Source organism: Didymella exigua (assembly GCF_010094145.1).
Source record: "Didymella exigua CBS 183.55 unplaced genomic scaffold M421scaffold_2, whole genome shotgun sequence".
Taxonomy (NCBI): Eukaryota; Fungi; Ascomycota; class Dothideomycetes; order Pleosporales; family Didymellaceae; genus Didymella; species Didymella exigua.
Window position 1 is genome coordinate 862,430 of NW_022984776.1, and position 24,719 is coordinate 887,148.

At 53.9% G+C, this 24,719-nt stretch overlaps 14 protein-coding genes across 14 annotated transcripts; 5 read left to right on the top strand and 9 right to left on the bottom strand.

The window, feature by feature from the left end:
* Positions 1-94: 94 nt before the first annotated feature.
* On the bottom strand, positions 95-1,052 carry M421DRAFT_198800 (uncharacterized protein). The gene is made up of 2 exons (XM_033588086.1): positions 701-1,052; positions 95-603 (listed from the first exon to the last, which is right to left on the bottom strand). The coding sequence occupies exons 1-2, from the start codon at positions 826-828 to the stop codon at positions 240-242; spliced, it is 492 nt and encodes a 163-aa protein (XP_033453733.1). The 5' UTR covers positions 829-1,052; the 3' UTR covers positions 95-239.
* Positions 1,053-1,247: 195 nt separating this feature from the next.
* Positions 1,248-2,495, bottom strand: M421DRAFT_415826 (NAD(P)-binding protein). Its single transcript, XM_033590843.1, has 2 exons — positions 1,850-2,495; positions 1,248-1,772 (listed from the first exon to the last, which is right to left on the bottom strand). Exons 1-2 carry the CDS (start codon positions 2,192-2,194, stop codon positions 1,422-1,424), a joined length of 696 nt encoding a protein of 231 aa, XP_033453734.1. The 5' UTR covers positions 2,195-2,495; the 3' UTR covers positions 1,248-1,421.
* Positions 2,496-2,617: 122 nt separating this feature from the next.
* On the top strand, positions 2,618-4,513 carry M421DRAFT_415827 (WD40 repeat-like protein). Its single transcript, XM_033590844.1, has one exon. The coding sequence runs from the start codon at positions 2,683-2,685 to the stop codon at positions 4,375-4,377; it is 1,695 nt and encodes a 564-aa protein (XP_033453735.1). The 5' UTR covers positions 2,618-2,682; the 3' UTR covers positions 4,378-4,513.
* On the bottom strand, positions 4,505-5,752 carry M421DRAFT_198218 (uncharacterized protein). Its single transcript, XM_033588081.1, has one exon. The coding sequence runs from the start codon at positions 5,414-5,416 to the stop codon at positions 4,631-4,633; it is 786 nt and encodes a 261-aa protein (XP_033453736.1). The 5' UTR covers positions 5,417-5,752; the 3' UTR covers positions 4,505-4,630.
* Positions 5,432-6,390, bottom strand: M421DRAFT_51892 (uncharacterized protein; the record flags this gene model as incomplete). Its single annotated transcript, XM_033594975.1, has 3 exons — positions 5,432-5,730; positions 5,780-5,834; positions 5,908-6,390. Coding segments are annotated over 3 exons (837 nt in total), but the record flags the coding sequence as incomplete, so codon positions are not given.
* Positions 6,391-6,893: 503 nt separating this feature from the next.
* Positions 6,894-8,829, bottom strand: M421DRAFT_415828 (26S protease regulatory subunit 6B). The gene is made up of 4 exons (XM_033590845.1): positions 8,620-8,829; positions 8,502-8,567; positions 7,349-8,423; positions 6,894-7,301 (listed from the first exon to the last, which is right to left on the bottom strand). Exons 1-4 carry the CDS (start codon positions 8,620-8,622, stop codon positions 7,051-7,053), a joined length of 1,395 nt encoding a protein of 464 aa, XP_033453738.1. The 5' UTR covers positions 8,623-8,829; the 3' UTR covers positions 6,894-7,050.
* Position 8,830: 1 nt separating this feature from the next.
* Positions 8,831-10,219, top strand: M421DRAFT_415829 (ubiquitin-conjugating enzyme E2-24 kDa). Its single transcript, XM_033590846.1, has 4 exons — positions 8,831-9,066; positions 9,188-9,541; positions 9,589-9,893; positions 9,947-10,219. The coding sequence occupies exons 2-4, from the start codon at positions 9,281-9,283 to the stop codon at positions 10,119-10,121; spliced, it is 741 nt and encodes a 246-aa protein (XP_033453739.1). The 5' UTR covers positions 8,831-9,066; positions 9,188-9,280; the 3' UTR covers positions 10,122-10,219.
* Positions 10,220-11,170: 951 nt separating this feature from the next.
* M421DRAFT_894 (uncharacterized protein) lies at positions 11,171-11,637 on the top strand (the record flags this gene model as incomplete). Its single annotated transcript, XM_033597763.1, has 2 exons — positions 11,171-11,447; positions 11,495-11,637. The coding sequence occupies 2 exons, from the start codon at positions 11,171-11,173 to the stop codon at positions 11,635-11,637; spliced, it is 420 nt and encodes a 139-aa protein (XP_033453740.1).
* Positions 11,638-11,840: 203 nt separating this feature from the next.
* M421DRAFT_88696 (uncharacterized protein) lies at positions 11,841-13,460 on the bottom strand (the record flags this gene model as incomplete). The annotated part of the gene is made up of 3 exons (XM_033597691.1): positions 11,841-13,061; positions 13,132-13,290; positions 13,341-13,460. 3 exons carry the CDS (start codon positions 13,458-13,460, stop codon positions 11,841-11,843), a joined length of 1,500 nt encoding a protein of 499 aa, XP_033453741.1.
* A 1,489-nt stretch (positions 13,461-14,949) lies between these two features.
* On the top strand, positions 14,950-16,227 carry M421DRAFT_51982 (cyclin-like protein; the record flags this gene model as incomplete). The annotated part of the gene is made up of 1 exon (XM_033594989.1): positions 14,950-16,227. The coding sequence occupies one exon, from the start codon at positions 14,950-14,952 to the stop codon at positions 16,225-16,227; it is 1,278 nt and encodes a 425-aa protein (XP_033453742.1).
* A 150-nt stretch (positions 16,228-16,377) lies between these two features.
* On the bottom strand, positions 16,378-17,091 carry M421DRAFT_97624 (alpha/beta-hydrolase; the record flags this gene model as incomplete). Its single annotated transcript, XM_033598522.1, has 2 exons — positions 16,378-16,818; positions 16,852-17,091. The coding sequence occupies 2 exons, from the start codon at positions 17,089-17,091 to the stop codon at positions 16,378-16,380; spliced, it is 681 nt and encodes a 226-aa protein (XP_033453743.1).
* A 784-nt stretch (positions 17,092-17,875) lies between these two features.
* M421DRAFT_198357 (pantothenate transporter liz1) lies at positions 17,876-19,710 on the top strand. Its single transcript, XM_033588082.1, has 5 exons — positions 17,876-17,952; positions 18,003-18,361; positions 18,409-19,148; positions 19,200-19,318; positions 19,471-19,710. The coding sequence occupies exons 1-4, from the start codon at positions 17,939-17,941 to the stop codon at positions 19,290-19,292; spliced, it is 1,206 nt and encodes a 401-aa protein (XP_033453744.1). The 5' UTR covers positions 17,876-17,938; the 3' UTR covers positions 19,293-19,318; positions 19,471-19,710.
* M421DRAFT_415834 (uncharacterized protein) lies at positions 18,970-20,562 on the bottom strand. Its single transcript, XM_033590847.1, has 3 exons — positions 20,013-20,562; positions 19,200-19,960; positions 18,970-19,148 (listed from the first exon to the last, which is right to left on the bottom strand). Exons 1-2 carry the CDS (start codon positions 20,544-20,546, stop codon positions 19,385-19,387), a joined length of 1,110 nt encoding a protein of 369 aa, XP_033453745.1. The 5' UTR covers positions 20,547-20,562; the 3' UTR covers positions 18,970-19,148; positions 19,200-19,384.
* Positions 20,563-21,278: 716 nt separating this feature from the next.
* M421DRAFT_415835 (cation diffusion facilitator 10) lies at positions 21,279-23,680 on the bottom strand. Its single transcript, XM_033590848.1, has 4 exons — positions 22,962-23,680; positions 22,859-22,909; positions 21,571-22,808; positions 21,279-21,519 (listed from the first exon to the last, which is right to left on the bottom strand). Exons 1-4 carry the CDS (start codon positions 23,339-23,341, stop codon positions 21,434-21,436), a joined length of 1,755 nt encoding a protein of 584 aa, XP_033453746.1. The 5' UTR covers positions 23,342-23,680; the 3' UTR covers positions 21,279-21,433.
* Between the last annotated feature and the right edge of the window lie 1,039 nt (positions 23,681-24,719).

Here is a 24,719-nt window from a genome sequence, read left to right on the forward strand (position 1 = left end):
ATGTTGTGTGTTGGTCAGTCAGTGCCTCTGCAACTTTCGGCGGGATTTGGAGGGGGCGTCTAGCGTTGGATCTTGAGCGGGCTGCGGTTAGCGGCAGGCCGAGCGTGAAAGAACGACCGTAGACTACTGAACGCGCGTGTATGACGGACTGGCACACGATAGCGTGCTTGGGGGCCAGAGGAAAACTTGTTTGCTTGTTTGCTGCGTGGACGTGGACGTCCTGGGCTTTTGAGCTTTCTCTAATCGTGCCGTGCAGATGCTGCACGTGGTTCCTGCCATGCACATCCACGAGAAGCAGCGACTCGATTCTCTCTGCCCGCCATCATTGCTCTCAGCAGTTGCCCGGTCATTACACTGTTAGCGCCGACATTGGCCGCAGGCACCTTTCTTTGATCCCTGTCCCTCCCTCTGCTACACACACTCCTCCACAGATTGGGCGCCTTGAACACCCAGGAATGCCATGACAGCATGTCGGTTGCGGCATCGGGCTGCTGCCTCGCTAGCCTAGCCAACCTGAGGCGTACCCGACAGCGCGCTGCTGAACCTTGGGATGACTTACAGAAGTCAATCGTTGCAAGGTCGCTCTCTGGGTGTCTGTGAGCCCTGCATGCTTCCATCCACGGTCAGTCTCCGAGCCAAACTTTCCTGTGTTCTAGAAGAAAGCGGGGGCCGTACAGGAATTTCTTGCTAGAAAACTTACCCGCCGCCGTCATTCACGACTAGTCGCATCGCCTGAAGAGGAAAGGCTGCCAGGACTGGGGAAGGGGATGCTTGCACGTCACCTCGACCGAGCTCCGAGTCCGGCAATACTACCGAATGTGCATGCATGCTTACTATGGAGCTCTTGATATCAACAACTTCAATTGGGACGAGGAAGCTGAGACTGCATTTTGTGCTCGCACACAATGCCCAAACACAGGCCACAGTATCAAAGCGTGGTCTTGATTGTCTCGTACCCAGTCGTACTAAGACCAACGCTTATCTTCGCAATTCTGATCTGTCACTGATGCTCAGGCCAGTGCAGCACCTGCGCACTTGTACACAAAGTTTGGGCTCGGCAACCATTGAGATTACGTTGGTCGAAATAGGTGCCCAAAGATTAGCCATTGCTTCTCTTATTTCAATTCGAGCCGCAGCCTGAGCAAGGCCAATGCTTACGCTCACAGATGTGACTTCGTGCTGCTGCCCTACAGCCGACTGCCAGACTGCCAGACTACCAATGCAAATGTGAAATGACCTAAACAAGACCGGCTTTACGAACCAAAGCAGATATGAAGCTACGGAAGTTACTCGAACGAGATGAGGGACGTGAAACAGAACGCAGCAACAGTCCTGATTCCAGACTTCTACAACAGTGCAGGAACACTTCCAACATACTTCACTTGCGACGACTGTCCATCTTGATTGTATCTCCACAAACATCACTCCTCCTTCAAATTAACTTCAACACCCTCCGCCCGCCTCCAAAATCGCACAACCTCCTTCGCGATATTCTCCGGACTCAAAACCTTGTTCCCCGGATCCACAACGCCCTGCACATTGACCAGTCCGCAGTGCACGCCCGTCCCGCCAAACGCGCGGCTCAACGATAGAACATGCGTGCGCTGCGCGCCTTTCACAAGAGAGAGCGAGATGAGTTGCGGCACAGGATCCCAGGGGAGATGGCTGTTTGTGACGAGCAGCGCGGGCTTAAGAGCTGCATTTGACTTGGCGGTTGCTTGCAAGCGCGGGATGTAGTGTTGGGCGATCATGTGGAGACCAAGGACCTGTGTCTGTATTGTGTCAACTCGATGTTCTTTTTTCGAGTGTTCAAAGGTTCTGATGCTGGTTTGGCGCGGAGGGGACGCACTCTGAAATCTTCGTCGATCTCTTTCACGACAACTCCCAGCACGGGGTCTGTAGGCTTGATTCGCGCGGCGTTGTAGTAGACGACTTCCACATCTTCGCCTTCGGTCAAATCATCCAGATCCTTTAGCACCTGGGGGATGGAGTTCAAGTCGCTCAGGTCGGCGCGTAGAGTGTCGACCTTGACATTCGAAGCGGCTTTTTGCACAAATGGAGCGTCTTGGTTCTGCAGACGCTCCGTGTTGCGGCCTAGGAGGACGATGTGCTCGATCCCGGCGGATGCGAATGCTGCGGCTACATTGTCGCCTATGCCCGGACCGGCGCCGAAGAGGAGCAAGGTGCGTGTCATGCCGACGGAGAAGGAGATGTTGGTTGGAGTGTATATGTTTTGTCGTGTCGAGTTTCGACGGACTGGTGTCCGGCTTTATACGTATAGCGATGTAATGGCGAGCCATTGCGTATGGCGTCAGTTTTCACTTAGCCTGCCATTAACTAGTACGCATATAAGGCGGACTGTACTTCGTACATGCAGGCAACTGCAGATGGTGCTGGTGGAGAGTCTTGCAGGAGTGTATTTCATGAAGCCCCATGGCTTGCGAATGCTGGAGACAGGTGTGAAGCTGGCTACCGTGCTGAAATGTATGTTGGAGTCTCTGCACTGTGCAGACGGTTTACAAATCTATGCTCGAGAAGAGCTGGGGGAGGTGGAGGGCCCCACATAGCGCTGGTGCGCGTCGATGTCATCCCGCAGAACTTCGAGCGTGGGATCTGTGGTGAGGCTGGAGCTCTGCGATTCAACGCGGCCTGTCAGCACAAGTTTACGGCGCATGTGCAAGAATGGATTTCTCCGCGGAAGACGATAAGGCGCTGCGCCAGTTCTTGCCAACCCAGTTTGGCAAGACGGAGGGAGGCGTAGATGTTGCGGCGCAAATCGAGCGCGCGCGCAGACCAGTGGTGGATGAGAGCAAGCAGGGCAAGAAGGTGGAGGACAAGAATTCGGACGACGATAGCGACGACGATAGCGACGACGACGAAGACGAATTCCCTGTCTCTCATGAGCTGGTTGTCAAGACGCACGACCGCGCCGTCACGACGATTGCGCTGGATCCTTCCGGCAACCGAATGGTGACGGGGAGCACCGACTGCACACTGAAGCTGCACGACCTCGGCACGCTGACACCGAGCACGATTCGCGCCTTCAAGACAGTCGATCCGTTCGAAACAAAGCCCTCGCAGACCGCCGAGTCGCATCTGATCCACCAGGTCTTGATCAGCCCTCTCTCGGGAAGCCAGTTCCTGTGCGTGACGGCGACACCCCAAGCGCGGCTATTTAGCAGGGATGGCGCCCTCACGACCGAGTATGTCAAGGGAGACATGTACCTGCGGGACAAGCACAACACAAAGGGGCATACATCGGACCTCACGAGCGCGGCCTGGCATCCTACCAACAGAGACAGGTTTGCGACGGCAGGTACAGACAGTACGGTGCGCATCTGGGACGTCAACAAGAGGATGAAGCAGGAGGAGGTCATCGTGCACAAGTCGCGAGCAGCGGGGAGTGCAGGCATGACACGAATGACAGCTATTGCCTGGGGAGCCGCTGCGGAAGGTGGCAGCAGCATACTGGTTTCAGCAGCGCTCGATGGCAGTCTGGTCATGTGGGGTGGTGAAGGCCCATTTCACCGTCCCTCGGCAGAGATCCGCGATGCGCACCAGAAGGACACATGGACGAGCGGCCTAGACATCAGCGCCGACGGAAGGCTGGTCATCACACGCGGCGGCGACGACACAATCAAGCTGTGGGACACACGCAAGTTCAAGACACCGCTCAACACCACATTCCACCTCTCCACATCCTCGCAATACCCCACATCGAACATCAAATTCGCGCCAAACTCGGCCAGCATCATCACAGGCTCCGAGACAGGCCACCTGCACATCCTCAACCCCGCGACCCTGCGCCCCGAGCTCGTCACACCCGTCACCCCCGGCTCGCCGCTGATCGCAGTAACCTGGCATTCCAAGCTGAACCAGATCTTCACCGGCTCCGCCAACGGGCAGACCACCATTCTCTTCTCACCCACACTCTCCTCCGGCGGCGCCCTCACAATCCTCAGCAAAGCGCCCAAGAAGCGGCATCTCGATGACGACCCCAATCTGACCGTGGACATGGACCCGCTAGGCATGGCAGGCGAAGACCAAGGCGGGCGAGCAACCGCCGGTTCTTTCACAGCGCGGCACCCCACGATCGGCCTCACAGCGTCAGGCAAGAGCCGGGATCCGCGGCGTCCGCACATCCCCGCCGTGACGCCGTTTGCGAAGAGCACGCCGGACCAGAAGTACGTGATGGAGCAGATTGAGGGCAGCGATATGCGCGATGAGGATCCGCGGGAGGCGCTGCTGCGATACCAGCCCAAGGCCGGTGAGAAGAATGTCTTCACTGGCGCATGGGATAAGTCTCAGCCCAAGGGGATTTATAGGGAGGACGATAGTGATGAGGATGAGCCGGCGGGGAAGAGGGCGAAGAGGTAGGATGTATGCGACGCGTTGTGAAGTTGAAGGGGAGGTTTGGAAGGCTTAATATACCCAAATCCATACCTATGGAGCCACCGTGTTATTTCGATGCTTATGAAAAACGGAGTACTAATTATGGCTGTGTCCTCGTCCTTTAGACCTCGTCCTTTAAGCGTATCTTGGTTCGTGAACCCCCAGGACCGTATGCTTACCCTCATCCTGCTGTCAACAACCTTACTTGAGATATCCAGACCTCACATCCCAGCTCTCACTAATACTCCCTCCTCCCTCTCACCCCACCCAGCCCTCCATCCCTCCTCACATGCGCCATAGGCGCTACAGGCACACCCCCCATCTTCTTCCCCCCGAGCACTGAGTTCCCCAAAAATACCGCAGCGCCAGCGCCCGACCTACGCAGCTCAGGCCCGGCCCGCTCAAAGCCCTGCTCGAGCCCGTGCTCGCGATCAGCTTCAAACTGCTGCTTCTCGTCCTGCTGTGCGAGCTGTCCCAGCGCGGCGCTGATGCTGCTGCTATTCGCCTTGGACAAAGAAGCCGTGTATTCCTGCCGCTTGCGCAGCAGCTCTGAGCCGGGGGCGTGAAGGTGCGCGGACGGATTGTCGACGGTGCGGTCGCGGGTTTTACGTGTGCAGTCGCGGGGAGGTGGGGGGTGGTCGTTTGGTGAGCACGTGGGAGTGCGCGGTGCGGTTGGCGCTGAGTTGGATTCGGGCGCGTGGCGCGGGAGGGAGTGGGCGCGGGCGCGGGAGGGCTGTGGGGGCTCTGGGTGGTGCTCGGCCTCGTGAGTGCTCGTTTCGTGGTGCTGCTGGGTTGCTTGCAGGAGGCGGGGAGGCGGCATCTGGTGCTGGAAGCCGTCCGAGTCTTCCTGGTATCGCTGGGCGGTGGCACTGTTATCGCCATGGCGTTGGCTTGCGATGACGACGTGCGAGCGAGCAGCGAGCGCTGGCGTTCCCCTAGCCTCCTTTACTGGTGTCGATGTGCGACTTCCGCTGTTGCTTTTTTGCTGGGTTGGTGTGGACTCCTTCCTGCTCTTCCCGCTCATAGTGCGAGGCGGCGCGTACGCGCTCTCGAACTCCTCGAGTGCTCCCTTCAGCTCAACGACGGCCTTGTGAAGCTCCGGGAAGTCACTGCCGACGTTGGCGTAGACCGAGACAACATTCCACGATGCGACGATCAAATTGTCGAAGTTGGGGAAGGCGGTCTTGATGATGTTGTCAAAGAGATTCACCTTAACCTGCGCAGGTATGGCATTGAATGTCTCGCTCTTGATATTCTCGGGGATCGTCTCCAGCCCAATCCGTTGACGCTTGTTCGAGGCATGCTTGACGATCTCTCTACGCTTGCGAGAAGTGCCATCTGTGATGTGTCAGTTATGAACGCGGTTCAGATCGATAGTCCAACCCACCCCGAGATGCATCTTCAATAGTCTTGAACTTTGCTGGATTCAGCCTGGCAACTGTCTAAAAGGATTTAGCGTAAGTCTCGAATGTCTCCAAGTGATACTACAAAGGCCTTTAGCTTCGAAAAACGCACCTCTCCATCTTCAAACTTCGCTGGCGGATGACCAAGCATATTGTATGCAACGCGTCTGGCCTCGTTAATCTTCTCCATTCGTGCGTGTATGGCCTTGTACTTCGCTTTGAACAGCGGAAACATGTTCTCCGCAACGAAGCGATGGATACTGACCGAGGCCAGCTCAGCGTCGTCCCTCGGTAGCGGGTCCTCTGTGCGCATCTCGAATCGCCCATCTTCGAATGTCAGGTAAGCTCGGTACGTCACCCCACCCTCCTCGGGGAACTGGACATTGCCTAGGTCGAAACGAGTGGCATGGTCTCTGATGGTCACTTGCGCAAGCGGAGGGTGAACAGTGCCATTGATGTTCTTGTACGTGGGTGGCTCATCTGCAGTAACACCATCGAGGTAGCTGTCCAAGTGCGCCGGCTCAAGGTATCGAAACTGGTCACGCAAGATGAGTGCTCGCTTCTGTGGCTTATTGAGAGAACTCAATGTCGGCATATCGCCAATGTCTCCAGGAATCATTGCAGTGGTCGGTCGAGTCGAGCGTGGAGTATTTGAGTTAGTCAATCAGGCTAACAGTCAGCAAGGTTGAGGGAGTTGGTAAGTCAGTAGTGCAAGGTAGGAGAGACAGTGGCTCCTCAGACCGAGCTGATATTTATGCTCGCACTGCTGCAGACGTGGCGATACTCTCTCACCTGGCGTAGCTGAGAGACCAACGTAGAGATCGAAGTAAAGGTGATCAAACCCCAAGCTCTTGCGTTGGCGTCGAAATTCATGGTGAAGTGAACAACTGGCTGGTGGTGAGCTTTGTGCTGACAGTCTCATGGGTAAAGTCTAAGTATGCCAATGATGATGAGACGGAGGGCGGGGCATGGCACTGTACTCCCTGTCCAGGCTCCATGATTATGCATCAGTTGTTGACAAGAGGTCGTAAGAACGCGAGAAGGCTGTTCATTAGTGCAGGTTGGGGAAAGGCGCCGATGGCCTTGAGGAAGCTACGTCGATGGTCATGTGTAGGAAATGGCACCGATGATGAAATGACTCGACCTGGTACATATTACTGCACCGTGCAGAGCGCATGTTGAAGTCTACTGATACATGTCAATAAAGTCTCGAGTCTTAAAGCCGTGTCGTACCCAAGCCTCCTTCTCTCCAAGCCTACAAGTACAATCCCTCGGGCTCACCCTCGCTCTTCGTCTTCAGTACGCGCTCTCTGGCTTGGCGGAAGTCATCCATTTGTACCCGCATCCTGCGCTCGCGAAGAGCCAGGAGACCAGCCTCTGAGCAGATAGCCTTGATGTCGGCGCCAGACAGGTCGTCCTTCTGGTTGATGAATTCGTCGAGGTCTACGTCCTCGTTTAGAGACATTTTGGAGGTGTGCAGTGTGAAGATCTTCTTCTTCGTGTGTTCTGACATATGTTAGTAGATGCTCCTAAAGTCAGTCTGGAGGACTTACGGTCAGGGTTCTCGAAGAGAATCTTTCGGTCGATACGACCAGGTCGGATGAGAGCAGGGTCGAGAGTGTCGATCTTGTTGGTGGCCATGATGACCTTGACGTCACCACGGTCGTCGAAACCGTCAAGCTGGTTGAGCAGTTCCAGCATGGTTCGCTGAATTTCACGCTCACCACCAGACGTCGACTCGTAACGCTTTGTACCGATGGCATCGATCTCGTCAATGAAGACGATGGATGGCGCGTTCTCGGCAGCGGTCTGGAACAGCTGTCGCACGAGCCTGGGTCCGTCACCGAGATACTTCTGGATCAGCTCACTTCCTACAATACGCAGGAAAGTGGCGCTAGTCTGGTTGGCTACAGCCTTTGCTAGTAGCGTTTTTCCGGTACCAGGCGCACCGTAAAGGATGACTCCCTTCGGAGGTTTGATGCCCATCTCCTCGTACAGCTCAGGGTGTAACAGAGGGAGCTCTACAGCCTCTCGCACTTCCTGTATCTGCTGCTCCAGACCACCAATATCCGCATATGACTCTGTAGGCGCCTTGTCGATCTTCATGGTGGAGACCAGCGGATCCGCGTCGTCTGTGAGCACACCAACAACCGACACCGACTTGTGATGCAGCAGGATGCTCGCGCCGGGCTCGAGGAGGTCTTTGTCGACGAAGGACATGATCGATACGTAGTACTCGGGGCCGGTCGCACTCGAAACGATAGCGTGGTCGTCGTCGATAAGTTCCTCCAGGTTACCAACTCCCATGGGGCTGCCGCGCATGTCGTCAACCCGCGACCTCTCGTCAGCGTTTCGGTCGGCAGCTTCCGGATCGGCGTTGACGTTCAAGGGCCCTGCTCCTTCCTTCACTGCCTTTGCCTTGCGGATCCGCTCCTGGTTTTCGACGTACTCCTCCTCCAGCAGCAAGTGGTCGTGGATGCGCTGCATACGCAAGTACCGTAATTTGCATCGTGCTGTGGGGTAGACGGTGGGCAGCTTCGCGGCAGCGCTGGGGCCGGCAGCCCTCTTCTTCTTCCTGCCGATGCGGGTGGTAGGCTGTGGTGGCGGCTCATACTTTGGCTTCTCCTTCTGCGGGCAAACATAAGTATCGCGAGGAGAGGCAGACTGAATACATATAGCATCCTGCCTGCGTGCAGTTCAACATACCTTATCTTTCTTGCTCTTATCGTCACCGGGAGCGCCTCCGCCTCCAGCGCTGGACTGCTGGTTACCCTGCACGTTGTCAGTATATACGCCGCCGCGTTTCACGTGGGGGCGATCGTACCATGACACACGATCACGTAAGCGGCTCTGCTGTCGAGGGCGGTTGAAGTGGAGAGGAAATGTTCGGAGGGTGCAGGCGATGCTGCAGGCGACGGCGGTGGTGCGGTGGTGATGGTGATGGTGTTGTTTGTAACTGGCTGCTTCGAGCTGATTGTCGGAGCTCGGTCAACCGCCAAGCGCTGACGCCACTGCTTCACCCCCAGCGTCCGCCTCACTCGCCTTAGAACAACAGACACGTCAAGTGCACGCGTGCCCTCATAATATACTATTGAATACACATAGCTGCTGTTCCTTCCTCTCTGACTCCGCTCCTTACACGCGCCATAACCACGTGAGAAACACAATCGTGTCCGGCCCCGCTCTGAATCACCTCCAGCTCCCCCACGTCGGCGGCTGTGAGGTACTCTTGATACCAACCAACCTCGTTCACGCGACCACTACAGTCAGCGTAAGTTTATGTTGCCGCGCTCTTAAGAGCCATATCTATCACTACAATTCGCCTGTGACGCACTCGCTAGCCCCTCTTGGCTGCTGCTGCCTCTTGAGCCTCAGGCTGACCTTCTGCGCAGGGCTGAACCCTACTTGCTGCCTGCCCATAACCGAACGCAGCCCTTCCCCCTCCTCCCCACATCCTCAACCTTCGATCGAACATCCCTTCCGCTATGGCGTCTAATAGAGCGAGGCGCATCGCCAAAGAGATTGCTGACATCCAAAACGACAAGCTCTCCCAGATTGTAGTAGAGCCCGCAGGGAACGGCGACGACCTCACACATCTTCGCGGCCAGTTCTTCGGGCCACCCGATACGCCGTACGAGGGCGCCACATATCATGTCGATATCAAGATTCCCAGCGAGTACCCGTTTCGACCGCCGAACATGAAGTTCGAGACCAAAATCTGGCACCCCAATGTCAGCTCTCAAACAGTAAGTCTGAGCAAGGCATGGAATGAGTAGACTGCTAAATAATCCAGGGTGCCATTTGCTTGGACACACTATCGTCGCAATGGTCGCCGGTCCTAACGATCAAGTCCGCCCTCATCTCCCTCCAGTCTCTCCTCTCCACGCCTGAGCCCAAGGACCCACAAGACGCAGAGGTGGCCAGTATGTTGATTCGCAACCCCGCCGAGTTCGAACACAAGGCTCGCGAGTGGGCAGTCAAGTACGCCGGCGCACCCAAGAAGGAGATTGCTGAAGGCAGTGGTGGTGCTACAGCAGAGTCCATCACCAAGAAGCGTCAGGAAGCCAAGCAGAACGAAGAGAAGGTCAAGATGGCAGCGTACGTCCTGAAGACTCCGAATGTTGCGTTGGACCTGGCTGACATGATGGCAGATACCACGGCTACAACAAGGACCTCGTCGATCGCTTCGTCGCAATGGGCTTTGATGTCGAGGCCGTTGTAGGCGCATTCGAGTATGTCGGTATCGACAAGATGGGTGGTGAAGACTATGAATTGGAAGAAGCATACATGGGCGACATCACCGCACGGCTGTTCGGCGAGGCATAAGATACAACGGCAAGGAGGTGGGAGATCCCAGTGTAGCGGGAAGAGTTGAATTCACATGGCGTTTGTCATTCATTCTATACAACATCATTGGCGACGGCGTTCGGTATTATTTACACATGTACTGTACTCAGACATGGTCGGAACTTATGATACAACCAAATCCAGGCATTCAGAGGAACGGTTTTTTCGTGCATGCCATTGATGTTTGGACACAACGTGGCTCGATGCCAAGTCAGCTCGCAGTACTTTTGTACGCAGTAGAGCCTGTCTTTTAATGTGCTCGACTAATACAGGTAAGTTACTATCTACTTTACAGGCAGGTGTGACGGGATACGAGGTCTGGTGTTGCAGAAGGAAGGGCTAGAAGCGGTACAGTCGTGCGCACTTACAGACTCACTCAGTGGCGGAGCTCGCACTTCGTATTTGACGTGTCGCTGTTCTACTCCAGGAAAGGTATGCTTTCCGCGAATGTCATCAATGTCAATCTTTTCTTACTTGATACCCCTCGCCTGCAGAATGACGACATGAAAGTAAAGCAAAAATGCTTCCTCATGGCAGTCCAGCAGTCCGTCTCTCCCTAGCTTGCGTTAATCAATATGCTCTTGTTCCTGACCACCCGCTAAAAATAGCTCACACAGCGGCGCCATCCCGCCTACGCAACGGGCGCCACTAGCTCGGAGACGCAAGTTTGAATTTGTGAAGATCTCCAGATCATGCTCGTTCCCAGGTCAATGCCAGCAGGATCCCTGTAGAATACAAGAGGTTACATCGCAGAAGTGAGGACGGCTTCAGGGCGAACACAATCATGGCGGAGGCGCCCAATTTTAGACTGTTAATTATGACAGCACAACGACAAGGAACTGCGGAAATTAGTCGTCGAATGCGATCAACGAAACTCCGCCCTGATGTGCACCCGCCTCCCCTAGTCGGGGACCATAGCTATATAATCACAGCTCACTGCCCCAACTGAGTCTCATCGCAAACCGTCTCAACATCTCCAACACACTCCCACACTCGCTCAACCACCTCACACCAACCACAACTTCACCATGCGTTTCTCCACCGCCGCCATCCTGCCCCTCGCCGCCCTGGCCAGCGCTGCCGTCCTTCCCCGCTCCCAGCTCGGATCCTGGGCCGTCAGCGTCTCGAAGAGCGCGTTCGCCAACGGCTTCCAGTCGGAGACCGCCACCGCAGTGTACACGTCCGACTCATACCCGGCGGGCATCACCAGCTCGTGCAGCTACGAGTACGACCCGACCGTGACGGAGGGTGACAAGGGAACGACCACCTGCACCGAGGGATTCACCTACTCGTATGACGGGACAAGTAAGTGACGATCGATCCTTGTTTTGAATCTATGCTGACCAATACAGCCGTGAGCCTGAGCCAGGTTGTCCAGAAGCCTAGCCCCAATACGACGGTTTTCGGCAGTGCGCCGTTGACGCTGACGAGCAATGCTTCAGGTCGTACTTTCACGGGTCAGACGACTGTTGATGTTTCCTCGGCTTCAGCTTAGATGCGATATTTGGTGGTGAAGATACAGTTATAATGTAATAATTGACAGCCACTGAATTTTTCCGATATGCTGTGAGAATAAGCGGATGAGATCTTGACTTCATAAGCAAAGATGGGTTGAAGATTTGTGTGATGCTTTCGCATCTCAATAACATTAGGAGTTAGCTAAGAGGTACTGTATTTATCATCTCTCACAATCATACCCTAGTACTGGCCGAAGTACTTGCCCTTGCCACGACCAAACGTGGGCTTGACAACAAACGCACCACGGTCAATGGTGTTGATGACCGTGTACCCGCTGGGGAAAGTGTAGTGAGACCATGTGCCAGCATCCCAGATCGCCTGACCACCGCCGGGAACCGCATCGTCACCGGGGAAGACATCGAAATACGCCACCTCGGTGACCTTCGAGCCATCGCTAAACCGGGGAATAGAGCTGACGTCGAGAATGCGAAGGCCGGCCTGGTAGTTGGACTGGTAGGCGAGACCGTCATGCACGAACTGGTTGTGGTCGACGGCACGGGTGGTGGACTTGTAGTAGCCGGAGTTCTTGGGGGCCTCGAGGTTAGTGATGTCCCAGATGTAGGTCGCGGGGTAGCCATCCTTAGCGACGGACTCAGGATCGGTGTCGATACCGCCGTCGATCTCGCCCTCATCCAGCTCGTCATCCATAACGAGGTGGGTCTGCCAGTAGGGGTCGAGGACCCAGCCCTGGTGCGTGTAAGAAGCGCCCTTGTATGGTGTGCGCGAGATGATGGTCGAGGCGTTAAAGCCCTTCTTGTTGGTGACATCGTAGATGGTCAAAGTGTCCTCGTTGTAGCCGTAGCAGATGTCACGGCCGTAGTACTTCTTGTGGGGTCCACGGTAAACGATGCACTGAGCATCGTGGACATAGCCGTCCTGGGGGGCGCAGCCCTCTTTGTAGGGCTTGGTGATATCATCAACGTTGATGAAGATGAGACCGCCAGCACAAGTGTCGTTACGGCCTACACGTCCACCGGAGCCAACAGCCACGGCGTAACCCTTCTCCTCGTTGGTGACGACGTTGTGGGAGCGGCCGACAACACCAGCACCCTCAGTGAGGTCGTTGAACCAAGCAGTGAGGTCGGTCGCTGTGTTGAAGGTCTTAGGCTTCTTGGGGTCGAGCTTGAGGAGCTTCTTGAAATCGAAGATCTGTACTCCGTGGCCTGCACCCTCGGAACCGACAAAGAGGTAATCGCCAAGGCTCTTCATCTCGTGCCAAATGACTGGCGACGCCTGAGCGGGCAGACGACCAAGGTACTCAAGCTGGCCCTGCTTGGTGACCTCCGCAAATGCAGTGCCGTTGGTCTGACCAATGGCAATAAACTCGCGGCCCTTGTGTGTCCATCCCCACGAGCCAGAACCCTCAGAAACAGGAGGCGGGTTGCCAAGTTCCTCGTGCGTCTTGAAGTCGTACAAGTCCTATGGTGGCATTAATGATTGGCGATCTCGAACCTCAGCTGAATGCACATACGATGTTCTTGCACTTGTATGTCTGATCGGCGTCGCCCTTGACGGCCTCAACGCGACCGTTTTTGCACTCAATCTTGTTCTTGTTGGCACGCTTCTTATGGAAGTTCTTCCACTTCTTCTGGTCGTAAGCACCAGCAGCGCGCTGCTTAGCCCAAGCACCCTGTGATGATATCAGTGATTGTTCAATTGACGCTAAGCCGACTGTCGTACCTCCTTGGCCATCATCATCTTCTCCATGACTTCACCAGAGCGGTACTGCTCCTTCGAGTAGCTGGCAGCCGATGCCAAAGGCACGGCAGCGAGAGCGGTTGCAATGGTAGTCCACTTCATCTCTGCGATTTCGACTGTGACTTGACAGGTGCAGATGGAGATGACCCAAGAAGCTGGGTGCAAGTCCTACCATCTTATATTCTTGAGCTATCGACTAGGCCGTCCGTAGAAGCACACTGTTGCTCAGCATCCGGTCGCGTGCGATGCGCCATCGATTTGCGTTCGCTTTGTCACCCTGAGTACCTTCCTATCACAGGTTACTGCCGAACCCCAGTGCTTGTTATTAAGACCCGTGTTGAAGCATTGACGTTGCCGTTGGTATGCACTGGCGAGCTGGGCACTTCTTGGGGAAGTCTTGGTGGGAGGCGGGAGGTGTCCGCTGATTTGCTCGTCATCCAGGTCCATTCTTGGCTTTATTACAACCCAGGGAATCCAGAGGAGCTAGAGCTCAATTTCGGTAAGCACCAGTTGTGCACCATGTAGAGAACCGAGGCGGACCAGTAGAACGGCTTCTAAACGGACCATCGGCGGAGATGGTGCTTAAGCTGCTTTGGGAAGGTGCCAAGGTATAGTAAGATTCCATCCACAGCCACCGCGAAAAGACCGCGGATATCTTTGACGGAGAAGGCAGCTTCAAGGATGACGAGAAGCTGCAAGTTGTATTGTTTGCCTCCAGAATGCGATGTTGTGGTGGCGGCAGAACGCTTGAGCTGTGCCGTCTGGGGCCGGTCACAAGTACACAAGCACGTTCTGTGCGGAGCGTGCAAGCACTACAATACCGGCACACCAAGTTGGGACAGCTCTTATCTCGGAGGAGCCGTGCCTCGGTGCATTATTGATAGCGGAGCGTAGATCGCGGAGTTGTCCTTGGCATTCAGACATCTGGTCGCATGTTGCGAGGCAGGCGGATTCGACTCAAGCGTCACTGCAATGAGTACTGCTAGCTTCTGAGGGAGGAGGCGCGATCGCCTGGGGGCGGGATAAGATGAGGCGTGGCCAGTGCTTCAAGAATTGACGGCGGTATCTCCAGTATCACTTGAGACTGGAGTTTGAGGCTTGTGGATGAAGCAAAGAACGATAGACCGGGAGCTTATGGAAGTGCGGACAACGAGCGCTTATCAGTCATCACATTGCAGCAGGCTTTCAAACACTGCTGTTCTGCTTCCGGTAAGGGTGAGCAAAATTGAGGTCGATACTTCGAAAGCGATGACGCGTAGTGATTGGACGGAAACCCATTGAGATGCATGCCGAGACACACATGTCTGGTGTTACATCTGGCTCCTGGGGTCGACTATAGCGCTCAGAAGGGCCGGCGATGTGGTCAAGCTTTGAGTAGCTTGCTTCTCGAAGTCGAGCGTGCAGTCATGTGCACAGCTAGAGAACTGGGCTAGGTGAGTGGTGACGCTGAGAGAACGCATGTTCGCAGTTCGCAGGCAAGTCTAGCCATCGCTCGGCTGCACTTGCCACCTCGGCGTTTGGGAGCTTCATCATCGAAGAAAGGCGACTGTGGGAACGACAGCTCCAGCGCGCGCTCGACGCTCTCGACACAATGAAGCTCAGCGAAGACGATCTATACCGTACCTCGACACAATTCCGCCAGTGGTCATTCACAGCCGAGCAGCTGGCCGCTCAGCGCGCGAAAACGAACCTCCAGGCCACTGAGCGCGTCAAGCTCCATGTTGCGCGACAACGCGCCCAGCGCGCCCAAGCACCAGAAATCGACAGCACAAGCGGGAACTCGGGCATCGACACCGGCGCGAACACACCGGATGCAGTCACGTCAGACAAAGACGTAGACTGCTTCACAGTCGCAGAAGAGTTGGCCTTCTTGGAGGAGTTCTGCGAGCGCACTATGGCGCTGGGTCAACACTGCAAGTTCAGCGACGGCGCCATCGCGACTTGCATACAGTTCCTGCGCCGCTTCTATCTGTACAACTCGCCCATGACCTATCACGCCCAGAACATCAGCCGGACAGCCATGTTCCTTGCTGGGAAATCTGAGAGCGAACACCAGAGTCTGGACAAGTTTGCGGAGGCGATCTCTTCGGTAAAGACAAAAGTTACACCAGAGCAGATCTTAGCACCTGAGTATCTGATTGTCCAAGCACTACGCTTCAACTTCGATATAAAGCACCCATTCAGAGCGCTCAAAGGCGGTATGCTCGACCTGATGAGTGTTGTGAACGGGAGGTATGAAGGACCAAATCACAGCCCTCACAAGACCGCTGCGGATCTGAGTACTGCGTTACATCAACTACCACGTAAGGCTGGCGGTACGGCAATGAGAGCAACTACTGGCCAACTCACCGATCGTATCATGGCAGAATCATACTCAAAGGCGTCGCAAATCCTAAAGAAGACCGCCCCTCTTACAGACGTGTACTTCCTATACACACCATCCCAAATTTGGCTTTCAGCATATCTGTTAGCCGACGAGCCGCTGGTCTTGTTCTACCTCTCCATAAAGTTGCCGTCCACATCACCGATCTACGACAAAGTCATCGCTGCTCTTCGGGAATGCGCTTCAATACTCTCTTCGCATCGATCATACCGAAAGCTGGATGCTCTAAAAGACGAGCAAGCGAATATGGATGCAGAGCACAAATCGGAGATTAAGAGACTCATTAAGAAGCTCAGAACCTGTCAAGACCCCGACAAGGTAGACCTTGTCAAGCTCAACCAGGCGCAGAAGCGTGACGCGGTGCAAGGTTCAGATCTGGATGAGCACAAGGCTAAGCGCCGGAAGACAGACCGAGAGAACTTCCAAAAAGACTCTGATGCTTTTTGGGGCCCGGAGCTGCCACAAAATGGAGACAAGCCTGCGTAGACGGTATCACGATTTGGTTCGAAGGACTGCACAGCGCGGCGTTCAGGTTTAATATTAGTATACACCTAGACTTTCAACTATCAAAGTGTGGTTCCCTACAGGCGACGAAGTCCACATCGCTCGCCCGCAACTTTGAATAGGATTCCTGCGCTACTGCGGCTCATTTGCTATGACGCTCTTGAGGAACTCCACTATCCCGTCCATACCCTCCGGCTCATTCAGCCAATGTCCACCCTCCTCAAAGTACTGCCACTTCACATCCATCCTCAACTCTTCCAGGCAATTGCGCATCGCCATACCATTCGCAAATTGCACCACACCATCGTCCTTGCAATGCTGCAGAAGGATCGGCATGTTCCCAGCATTCCGCCATCCCCGTAACGTGCCGTGATCATTGACCAGCTCATCCGCTGACGGTAGCCACCCACAAAGCCCAAAAAAGCCTCCAATGCAGACATCTGCCGATAGCAGTGCCCACAGCGCAACCGCACACCCCTGACTTATCCCTAGGATAATCCTCTCCCTCATCACAAACTTCCCCTCCTCAACGATGCCCAGAAGCTGCGTCCTACTATCCTCCAACCCTAGCCTCTATACATCGAAACATTCTTGAGCATTCTGCACGCTGATCATGCCGAACCACCGATGTACTTCTTCGTGGTCTAGTTCAGACCAGCCAACGTTCACGCACGGGAAGACCCATTTCACGCTGGGGAAGAGCTTGGGGAAGCAAAGACCAGAACTGTCTTGGGATTCGAAGATTTCGGAGCAGAATTCTGTGGCATTGGAACCTCGTCCGTGGAGGAAGATCACGGTGTGCATGTGTGCTCCCGTGGGATCTACGATGAGTGGTGGAGATGTCATGTTGACGGGCTGCTGTGTTGTGGTGTCTGAGGCAGAAGGGTCACTACTTGAACGCACTGCTTGAACACTGAATGAGAATCATCCCAAGTTTTCATATCCCACGTTGCGATGGTGAGCATTGATAGTCAAGGCTCGCCGCCACCACCGCTTCAGCAGCCCCGCCAAACGGCATTACCACCTCGGAAACCCCTTCCACAAACCCACATCCTGCTCCCGATCGAGAAGGAGGCATCCACACCCAGCAAAGAGGCAAGTCCGCATTCGTAATAACAATTTTTCGCAGCGCGACTGCCGCTTAGCAAAGCGCGCGTCGTCATTGGCTCGCCAATGACCAGCATGGTGCCCACGCGTGAATTGCTCCACTTCGGGGCGAGCCGCTGACACTGCCACGGTGTGTGTCCCTGAGCTGGGACGATGTTTGTGTCACGGAATCGGGCTGGATATGAGACGTTGAGCACCGTTTCGAGGACTATGGCTGGATCGAGTGTTGAGAGAAGGCTGGTGAGGAAACTTGGTGTGTAGATCATCTCGATCGAGTGATGTGTGCTAACTTGCTGCAGATTGCTTTATTCTGGTACAATGTCTTGAGACGCAGGGCTGGACATGCACTAAGGTCTAACAGGTGTATTGCTGCGCAGCGTACTTTTTCAACTATCTTGGTTAGACAAAGCAGAATAAGCAAAAGCTCCGCGAACTAACATCTATCAGATCGATCTGCTTTCGCAAATGCATATGTACACTCACCATATTTCGAATAGACAACACGAGTTTCTGACATGCAGTCTAGGTCTCCGGGCTCAAAGAGTCCCTCAATCTTAGAGGCAACGAATACAGCATCTTGATCGCTATGTTCACCGCAGGGTAAGGTCGCTGTGAAGGCCATTTCCATCGACTAGCTCTGACATGAACAGTGCATGTGTCGGTCAAATTCCACACGCCCTTATCATCCAGAAAATTGCACCTCGTTTCTGGCTGCCGTTCACATTACTCGTCTGGTCCGGCTTGACTATGGTCTGCGCTGCATGCAAAACCTACGAGCAGATCTGCGTAGTTCGCTTCCTTCAAGGATTCTTCGAGTCAAGTCTGTACAGTGGCACCATCTATATTTTGGGCTCCTGGTATAAGCCTCGGGAAATCGCTAAGCGGACTGCTATCTTCACTGCGGTCGGTCAGATTGGCAGTATGTTCGCTGGTGTCATGATGACTGCGATGAACGAGGGGCTGCACGGTCAGACTTCACTCGAGGGTTGGCAATGGGTGTTCGTCATCAGTATGTCCACATTCTCTGCCCTGACGATGTTCGCTAACAAGTTTCAGATGGCGCAATGGGAATACCGTTTGGCATCTTTGGCCTGTGTTTGTTCCCAAATCTGCCAGAAGCACCCAACGCACCCTATCTCAGCAAAGAGGAGCTACAGCTAGCCATCGATCGTCTTCCACCGAAGAAGAACTGGGGCCACGACATCAGCATCAAATCGCTTTGCAAACGCCTGTTTGCTTCTCCTAACTTCTACATTCTGACTCTGTACTCGGTCATTGGATGTGCGCTCGAAGCTATCGTCCTGCAAGGCCTCTTTCTACTATGGATGAAGGCCAATATCGAGAAGTTCCCATCCTACGCCACGACTACCTACCCTCTAGGCATTCAAGCAGTGTCCATTGTCTCCAACATCGGCGCAGGCTACGTAATCGACATGACGAACCGCCGTATACCCATGGTTATCTTGGCTGGTGTCCTGCAACTCTTCGTCGCCATCATCTTACTCATTCCTAATCTCTCGACTGCCGGCACCTTCTTCGCCTTCTACCTTGCTGGCACGTCATACATTGTCAATCCAATCCTGTATGGTTGGGCAAGTGTCATATGCCAGCGTGGAGGGGACGATGCTTCGCGCTCAGTCATTCTTTATGTCATGAGCATGGTGCAGTCGATTCTCTACACGTTTTGGGGGATTGCGCTGTACCCTGCGACAGACGCACCATATTGGCAGAAAGGATACATCACGATGATAGTAGTTGTGTTTGCATTCTTTGCTTGCACTGCTGCTGTGCAATGGGTAAGTCAGATTAATATGTGCCTGCTAAAAGTAAAGCTAATTGAAATACAGCTGGACAAGAAATCACAGGAAGTCACTAGCGAAGAACATGAACAAGTCACCAACGTTGAAGAGAGGCCGGTGGACTGGAACAAGCAACACTAGATCGTAACTGCCTCTACATCGAGCGGGTAAGTGGCCTCATCGCTTGTCTATGTCTATGTTGCCAATGCCAGTGACACTTCCGCTGCTGCCAACTACCAAGTCCAGCCCTGCTCATCTTCTTGCTTCTTCTCAAATACACCAGTATCCTTCGAGACAATATCCCTCACGTACTGTGCAGCCTTTTCCGCAACAGGCACACCATGACGCAGGCAGAAACCATGCGGGAACCCTTCCCTCTCATCGACCTCCATGATTGGCTTCCAGTTCTCGCCAAAGCCGTCAACTTCCTGAACGCCCTGCGCTGCTTGACGTCCTCTGGTCTGAATGAGCTTGTCTCTTGTCTCGTCTGCAACCCAGTGGTCCTTCTTGGCGAACAGGAAGCGCAGGTGTGCGCGCTCATGCTTGTGCTCTGATGGTTGTGCCGCACCCCAGATCTCGTCATCCCAGAAATCGGTATCAATCTGGAACATCTCGTCACGGGCCATGTGCAGCGCTTGCTGGATGCCGTGGGGAGATTTGACGAAGGAGGCTGTGGTGTGTGCTGCATCGTCTGGGAAGCCCATGATGGACTTGATCAGTGTCGCCAGTAGCGAGAGTGGAACGAGGAGGGTCAGCAGGTTGGCGAGCACGGATGCGAAGAAGGCGAAGTTAGGGTTCTTCAGGAACGGCTGTTTGCACGGTTAGCTAGAGCACGTGATCGAGTGAATGTGCAATGCATACAGCAGCTTTCTGGCCACTCTCACTTCTCACGATCTCCAAGACAGTAGGGAACAGTGCGACGCCACCGACGATTCTTGTCGCATAGTCCTCACCAACCAGACCATGCGCACGCAATCTCCGGATGATTTCAATAGCGATGTAGCTTCCAACAGAGTGACCCATGACGATAACTCTTACATCCCGGTGTCCGTCATCCGAAACATCTTCAACAAGATCAGTGAGCTCATCCTCTGCGTGCCGGATCTGGTCCTGGAGACCATAAGGAGGGAGCTTGTGCCATTTCATTGAGTTGATCTCGTGAGTCTTCATCTCGAACCCGGATAGCGAGCGACCATACACTTGGAACTCGACATCTCTGTTTGACGCAGTATCGCGTGTCAACAATCCATACAGATGTGTCAGGAACGTCCGGTAGTACTCGATGAGGCCAGGGTTTCCAGTAACAAAGTAGATGATATATATCCGGGTTGCCTGTTTCCTCCCCGGTTCATGATGCGGACGCAGGTAGATTTTTGATGCTGGCGTGTTTGACATTTTGCAATTGTGTTTGTTGTTTGGAAGAGAAAGTCAAGAAGGAGATGAACAAATGCGTGAATTTGTTCAAGTCTGGATGCAGGGTCCACGAAGCTAGTTAAAATCTAGTTAAGACCTTCTTGGTTCAGCATCCTCCGCTCACCACTACTTTCGCACGTCCTACGAAGTTCTCGAGTTTTAAATCGAGTCACTACTGGGGCCCTCAGATGGAAACAGGTTTTGCTTGAAGCATTCGTGGCATGAAGGTCGACAAGGCTGAAGGGCGGGGTACATGTGGCACTGAAAATATGCCCAAAAATGTCTGGAGTAGCTGTTTTGCCATCTTAAGCTTTTTTTCACGGCGATGTACTGGCGGAAGATGCCTTCCGCTACCTCATTCTTCATGCTAGTCGAGTCGAAGATGACCTGGAGTGAAGTCTTCTTAATGCGCTGATCGACCATGCAACGACGTGTGAAGCCCTATCGTACCTCTGGGGAGACTGGCAGACTGAACCAGCTGATCACATGCGCACTTTAGCTCTGTCGAAAGTCCTTCGACTTTTAAGGTTGCGCGATGCCCCCCAAACCCTCTGGGCTGCTTCGGTCTCGATACCGATTCATGAGAGACAGAAGACGGCTATCGTGTGCATTGTAGTATGTGATCAAAGGGCAGCAAAAAAGAATGAAGTGGGACATGATGGACTTCATCACAGTTGAGAACTTTCCACAAGCTTACTGGACAGTACGATCATGATGAACAGCATCTTCACTAGAAGTAACAAAAAAGGGCAGGAGTCCCTACACAGGGGTTTGAGCGTATCTATGTATATACTGCTACTAGATAGAGGAGCATATGGTATAGTAAGTTTTTAGATATCTTGGGCAAATAGACACCCGCATACAGACTCTTACTCCTGCTGCGACATGTGCGTAGGGAAGTTATAGTCCGTGTAGTCGATGTGAACGAATGCACGATCGACGTATGGCACACTTTCTAAAAACACGTTAGTGTAAATCTCCGAGGAAAGTGCTAGAACGAACTTACCGAGGACATACTGCAGACTCTCTCCAAGATCGTGGCTATCCCTCAGCGCAGTGTGCTCGTCGACTACAATATCGACCTCAACGTTGAGCTTGTCTCCAGCATGATACGCCTGGATCCCCTGAATCCTCTTGATGCTCTTGGCGAAACGCATCGTCATGTACAGCAATATGTTACGCTCATCAGCAGTCGCACTCGCACCAGTCAGGTTGCGAATATGCTCTGCGGATGTTCGCGACCAGTTGAGGATTACATACGCGGAGAGCAAGATACCGCCGAGCGCATCGAGCCACCAGATCTTCCAAAAGTAGCCCACAAGCGGGAAGAAGATGGAGAACGTGTTGAAGACGACGTCCGTGACGGCATCTTGTGCGAGCGCTTGCACTGAGGAATTGCGAATGAGGCGGCACCAGAACCAGCACATTCCCTTGATGACAACCGTCGAGGCCATAATGCCAACAGCGGGGATTGTGAGCTGCACAACGGTGTGATCCGGCCCGCTGAGGCGGGAAATACCCTCAATGCCGACCTGGAAGAAGGACGTGATCATGATGACCGAGAATACCAGGACTCCAATGGGCTCTAGGCGCCGGCGGCCAACAGGGTAGGCGTATCGATCCTGACGTGCGATCATCCAGGATGTAAACCAGACGATCGCAGTACTAAGGAAGTCGAGCGCCGCGTCGACCAAACTGGCTACGACGGAGAGCGAGGATGTCATGACCGCCACAATGATCTTCAGAATCAGGAGTGTTGTGTTGGCTGCCAAGTTGACGTAGAGCGCCAGCTTGACAATAGGACTGTCCGTATCTTCGTCCTCTTCTGGCACCCATTCCAGTAGCTTCGAGTGTGAAGAACCTGCATCCTCATCGTCTGAGATGGCCTCATCCCGCGAAATCAAGGGTGTGTTCTCGTCGACCTCTGGAACCTTGTACAAGTTCTTCGGCGTTCGTGTAAGCTTCGCCTTTATAGTGCCATTCGCGTTGCCGTTCGTGCCATATTTGTCTGTCAAGCTGGCTGCCGAAGAGTGTCCGTTGCTCAGCATGCCGTTGTGCGGTGTGGTCGCGGCTGGCGTGTTCACCGCAGATGACTCTTCGCTAATTGTGTACGGGATGCTGACTGCGCCAGACTCGAGGTTGGTGTATTCTTCGATCAGATTGTGGGGTAGCGAGGAGTCGAGGAGACGATCGATGTACATGTAGTGCTGAATGAGCTGGTTGTTGCGCTCATAGTAATCTCGTCTGAGCTTATGTCAGTCTCGCAATCGCAGCGGATCTGATTTGCTACTCACATAGGCTTCCTCATGCCCTTGAGCTCTTCCTCATTCTTGTAGTACTTCTCCCTAACAACGATTAGTACCTATCTGCCTATTTTGTTGTACTTTATGTACTCACCATCTGTATCGGGGGTTCGAGTTTCCGATTAAACGCTGGCTACGCATCTGCGGTGTGTTCAAAACTGATGCGCCAACGCTGTGCCTCCTGTCCGAATCGCTCTCGTAGTTCATCATAAGGCCATGGCGGCCGTTTTCGAGGTCCTCATCGTCGTCGCTGATGCTACCGCGGCGCTCCCGTTCAACGCTTCGCAGTGTTGATGGTCGGCGCTTGAAAAGGGAAGGCAAGTGCTGCCCTCGGGTGGATATTGCGCTTCCTTCGTTCTGCAGCGGCAGGAAGAGCTTGCTATTCGCGATACGGGTGAGACTCGACGATCGAGGAATTGACGCTGGAGATGGTGATTTCGGTGGTGGTGTTGTAGCACCTCGTCGGTCTGCCATGACTGGTATGGACCTGGTGTTTGAGCTGGGGAGATGTTGGAGTCGTGAAGGGTTCGCAACAAGAATTTGATGGGCCAGTTGTCGAGACTCGGTTCTTCCTCGCCCTTGTCTGTGGTACTAATATTGCTTGGCTTTGGACAATGCGACCAAGGCCAGACGTGATTGTAGGGAAATCGAAACCTAGAAACAGGTGCGCTATATCATAAAGGCACTACACATCTTTGTGAAACACATGATGGGCAGTGGGGTTGCAGCGTGGTGCAGGACGAAGCGCAGGTTGGCCGAGTAGAGGGTCGGAGATCGACAGTTCATGATACGGAAAGCGCATTTTTGGGTGGCCATAGCTTCAATTGGGGAAACTCCTCTGACAGTCGTGGGCTTCGACTTGTCGCAAATGTTTCACGATAACAATGCCAGCCTTGGCTTGCTGTAGTCGTATTTTATGAGTCATTTGCTTTTATATGAGTGTGTTGCTGCATCCTGTACAGTGTATCTCAACATGAGCCATGGAGGCGTTCAACAGTCTCAAAACCGCATCCGGTGAGGATCCGCTCAGCCGGCGTCTTGCACCTGCATAAACATGCGCGGATCCTCACGTAGCGCCATCGCTAAAGCTGTCGACGTGTGAGAGCTGATCCTCCATCCTGCTCGATAATCGTCTCAATACCTCGGTACTCAGAACTCTGGGATTGTGCCCAAGAGATTCTCAAACTGGACACGATCCGTCGTTCTGCGTGGATGAGGTCATCACGTCCTTCGCGCAGGCGTTCAGGATCGAAGCGGATTCAATAGTCGCATCGCTTGCAGTCTCACCGTCGTTGAGATTGAAGTCATCATCGGTATCTTCAGTGTCTATCCCCTCGGATGTAGCATATTGTTTGATGGTTGGTGTCGCGGACTTGCCATCCAAGCAAAGTACTGCACTGGGGTCAAGTGCAGCTGAGCTTGTGTCAAACTGTAGGCTTCGCACGTAGGCCCAGTGTAGAAAAATTCTGAAGGTACCTTCGCTGACTGCCTCCAAGGTAATCGCGCGCTCGTTTGCCTCTCGGAACGGCCCATTGAAAGCACTCTTGAAATACGGTGAAACCGCTGTCGACAATGCCTTATACACCAAAATTCCAGTACTCTCAGGGCGAACAGTGACGTTGTCGACGTCCGTTGGTATAAGGGTCAAGACTCAAATGCGGAAAAGCCTTTATGGGAACCAGGATTGGACTCTGTGTCAGTGAAATGGCTGTACGCTTCCGACACCGTGCATTCACATCTTCGAGCAAGTATCACGACAAGGCGTCATTCATTGGAGTGAAAATCTTCCGTGTCTTTTGGGTATTCCGCTCCGTCGAAGGCGTAGTCGTCAGTGAAAAGTATTGCGCCGTTG

Excerpts from the sequence above, each read along its gene's own strand:
- M421DRAFT_198800 (XM_033588086.1), bottom strand. The coding sequence starts at position 828 with ATGCATGCACATTCGGTAGTATTGCCGGACTCGGAGCTCGGTCGAGGT. Across the intron at positions 604-700 it reads GTCGTGAATGACGGCGGCGG|GGCTCACAGACACCCAGAGA; the intron begins GTAAGTTTTCTA and ends GGAAGCATGCAG.
- M421DRAFT_415834 (XM_033590847.1), bottom strand. The coding sequence starts at position 20,546 with ATGTCAAACACGCCAGCATCAAAAATCTACCTGCGTCCGCATCATGAA. Across the intron at positions 19,961-20,012 it reads AGAGTGGCCAGAAAGCTGCT|CCGTTCCTGAAGAACCCTAA; the intron begins GTATGCATTGCA and ends CCGTGCAAACAG.
- M421DRAFT_415827 (XM_033590844.1), top strand. The coding sequence starts at position 2,683 with ATGGATTTCTCCGCGGAAGACGATAAGGCGCTGCGCCAGTTCTTGCCA.
- M421DRAFT_198218 (XM_033588081.1), bottom strand. The coding sequence starts at position 5,416 with ATGAGCGGGAAGAGCAGGAAGGAGTCCACACCAACCCAGCAAAAAAGC.
- M421DRAFT_415835 (XM_033590848.1), bottom strand. The coding sequence starts at position 23,341 with ATGGCAGACCGACGAGGTGCTACAACACCACCACCGAAATCACCATCT. Across the intron at positions 22,809-22,858 it reads AAGGGCATGAGGAAGCCTAT|ACGAGATTACTATGAGCGCA; the intron begins GTGAGTAGCAAA and ends ACATAAGCTCAG. Across the intron at positions 21,520-21,570 it reads GAGTCTGCAGTATGTCCTCG|AAAGTGTGCCATACGTCGAT; the intron begins GTAAGTTCGTTC and ends ACGTGTTTTTAG.
- M421DRAFT_415828 (XM_033590845.1), bottom strand. Across the intron at positions 8,424-8,501 it reads ATAAGAGCAAGAAAGATAAG|AAGGAGAAGCCAAAGTATGA; the intron begins GTATGTTGAACT and ends GTTTGCCCGCAG. Across the intron at positions 7,302-7,348 it reads TCTCTTCGAGAACCCTGACC|AACACACGAAGAAGAAGATC; the intron begins GTAAGTCCTCCA and ends AACATATGTCAG.
- M421DRAFT_415826 (XM_033590843.1), bottom strand. The coding sequence starts at position 2,194 with ATGACACGCACCTTGCTCCTCTTCGGCGCCGGTCCGGGCATAGGCGAC. Across the intron at positions 1,773-1,849 it reads AGATCGACGAAGATTTCAGA|ACACAGGTCCTTGGTCTCCA; the intron begins GTGCGTCCCCTC and ends GACACAATACAG.
- M421DRAFT_415829 (XM_033590846.1), top strand. The coding sequence starts at position 9,281 with ATGGCGTCTAATAGAGCGAGGCGCATCGCCAAAGAGATTGCTGACATC. Across the intron at positions 9,542-9,588 it reads CCAATGTCAGCTCTCAAACA|GGTGCCATTTGCTTGGACAC; the intron begins GTAAGTCTGAGC and ends TAAATAATCCAG. Across the intron at positions 9,894-9,946 it reads GAGAAGGTCAAGATGGCAGC|ATACCACGGCTACAACAAGG; the intron begins GTACGTCCTGAA and ends ACATGATGGCAG.
- M421DRAFT_198357 (XM_033588082.1), top strand. Across the intron at positions 18,362-18,408 it reads GCAATGGGTGTTCGTCATCA|ATGGCGCAATGGGAATACCG; the intron begins GTATGTCCACAT and ends AACAAGTTTCAG. Across the intron at positions 19,149-19,199 it reads GCACTGCTGCTGTGCAATGG|CTGGACAAGAAATCACAGGA; the intron begins GTAAGTCAGATT and ends ATTGAAATACAG.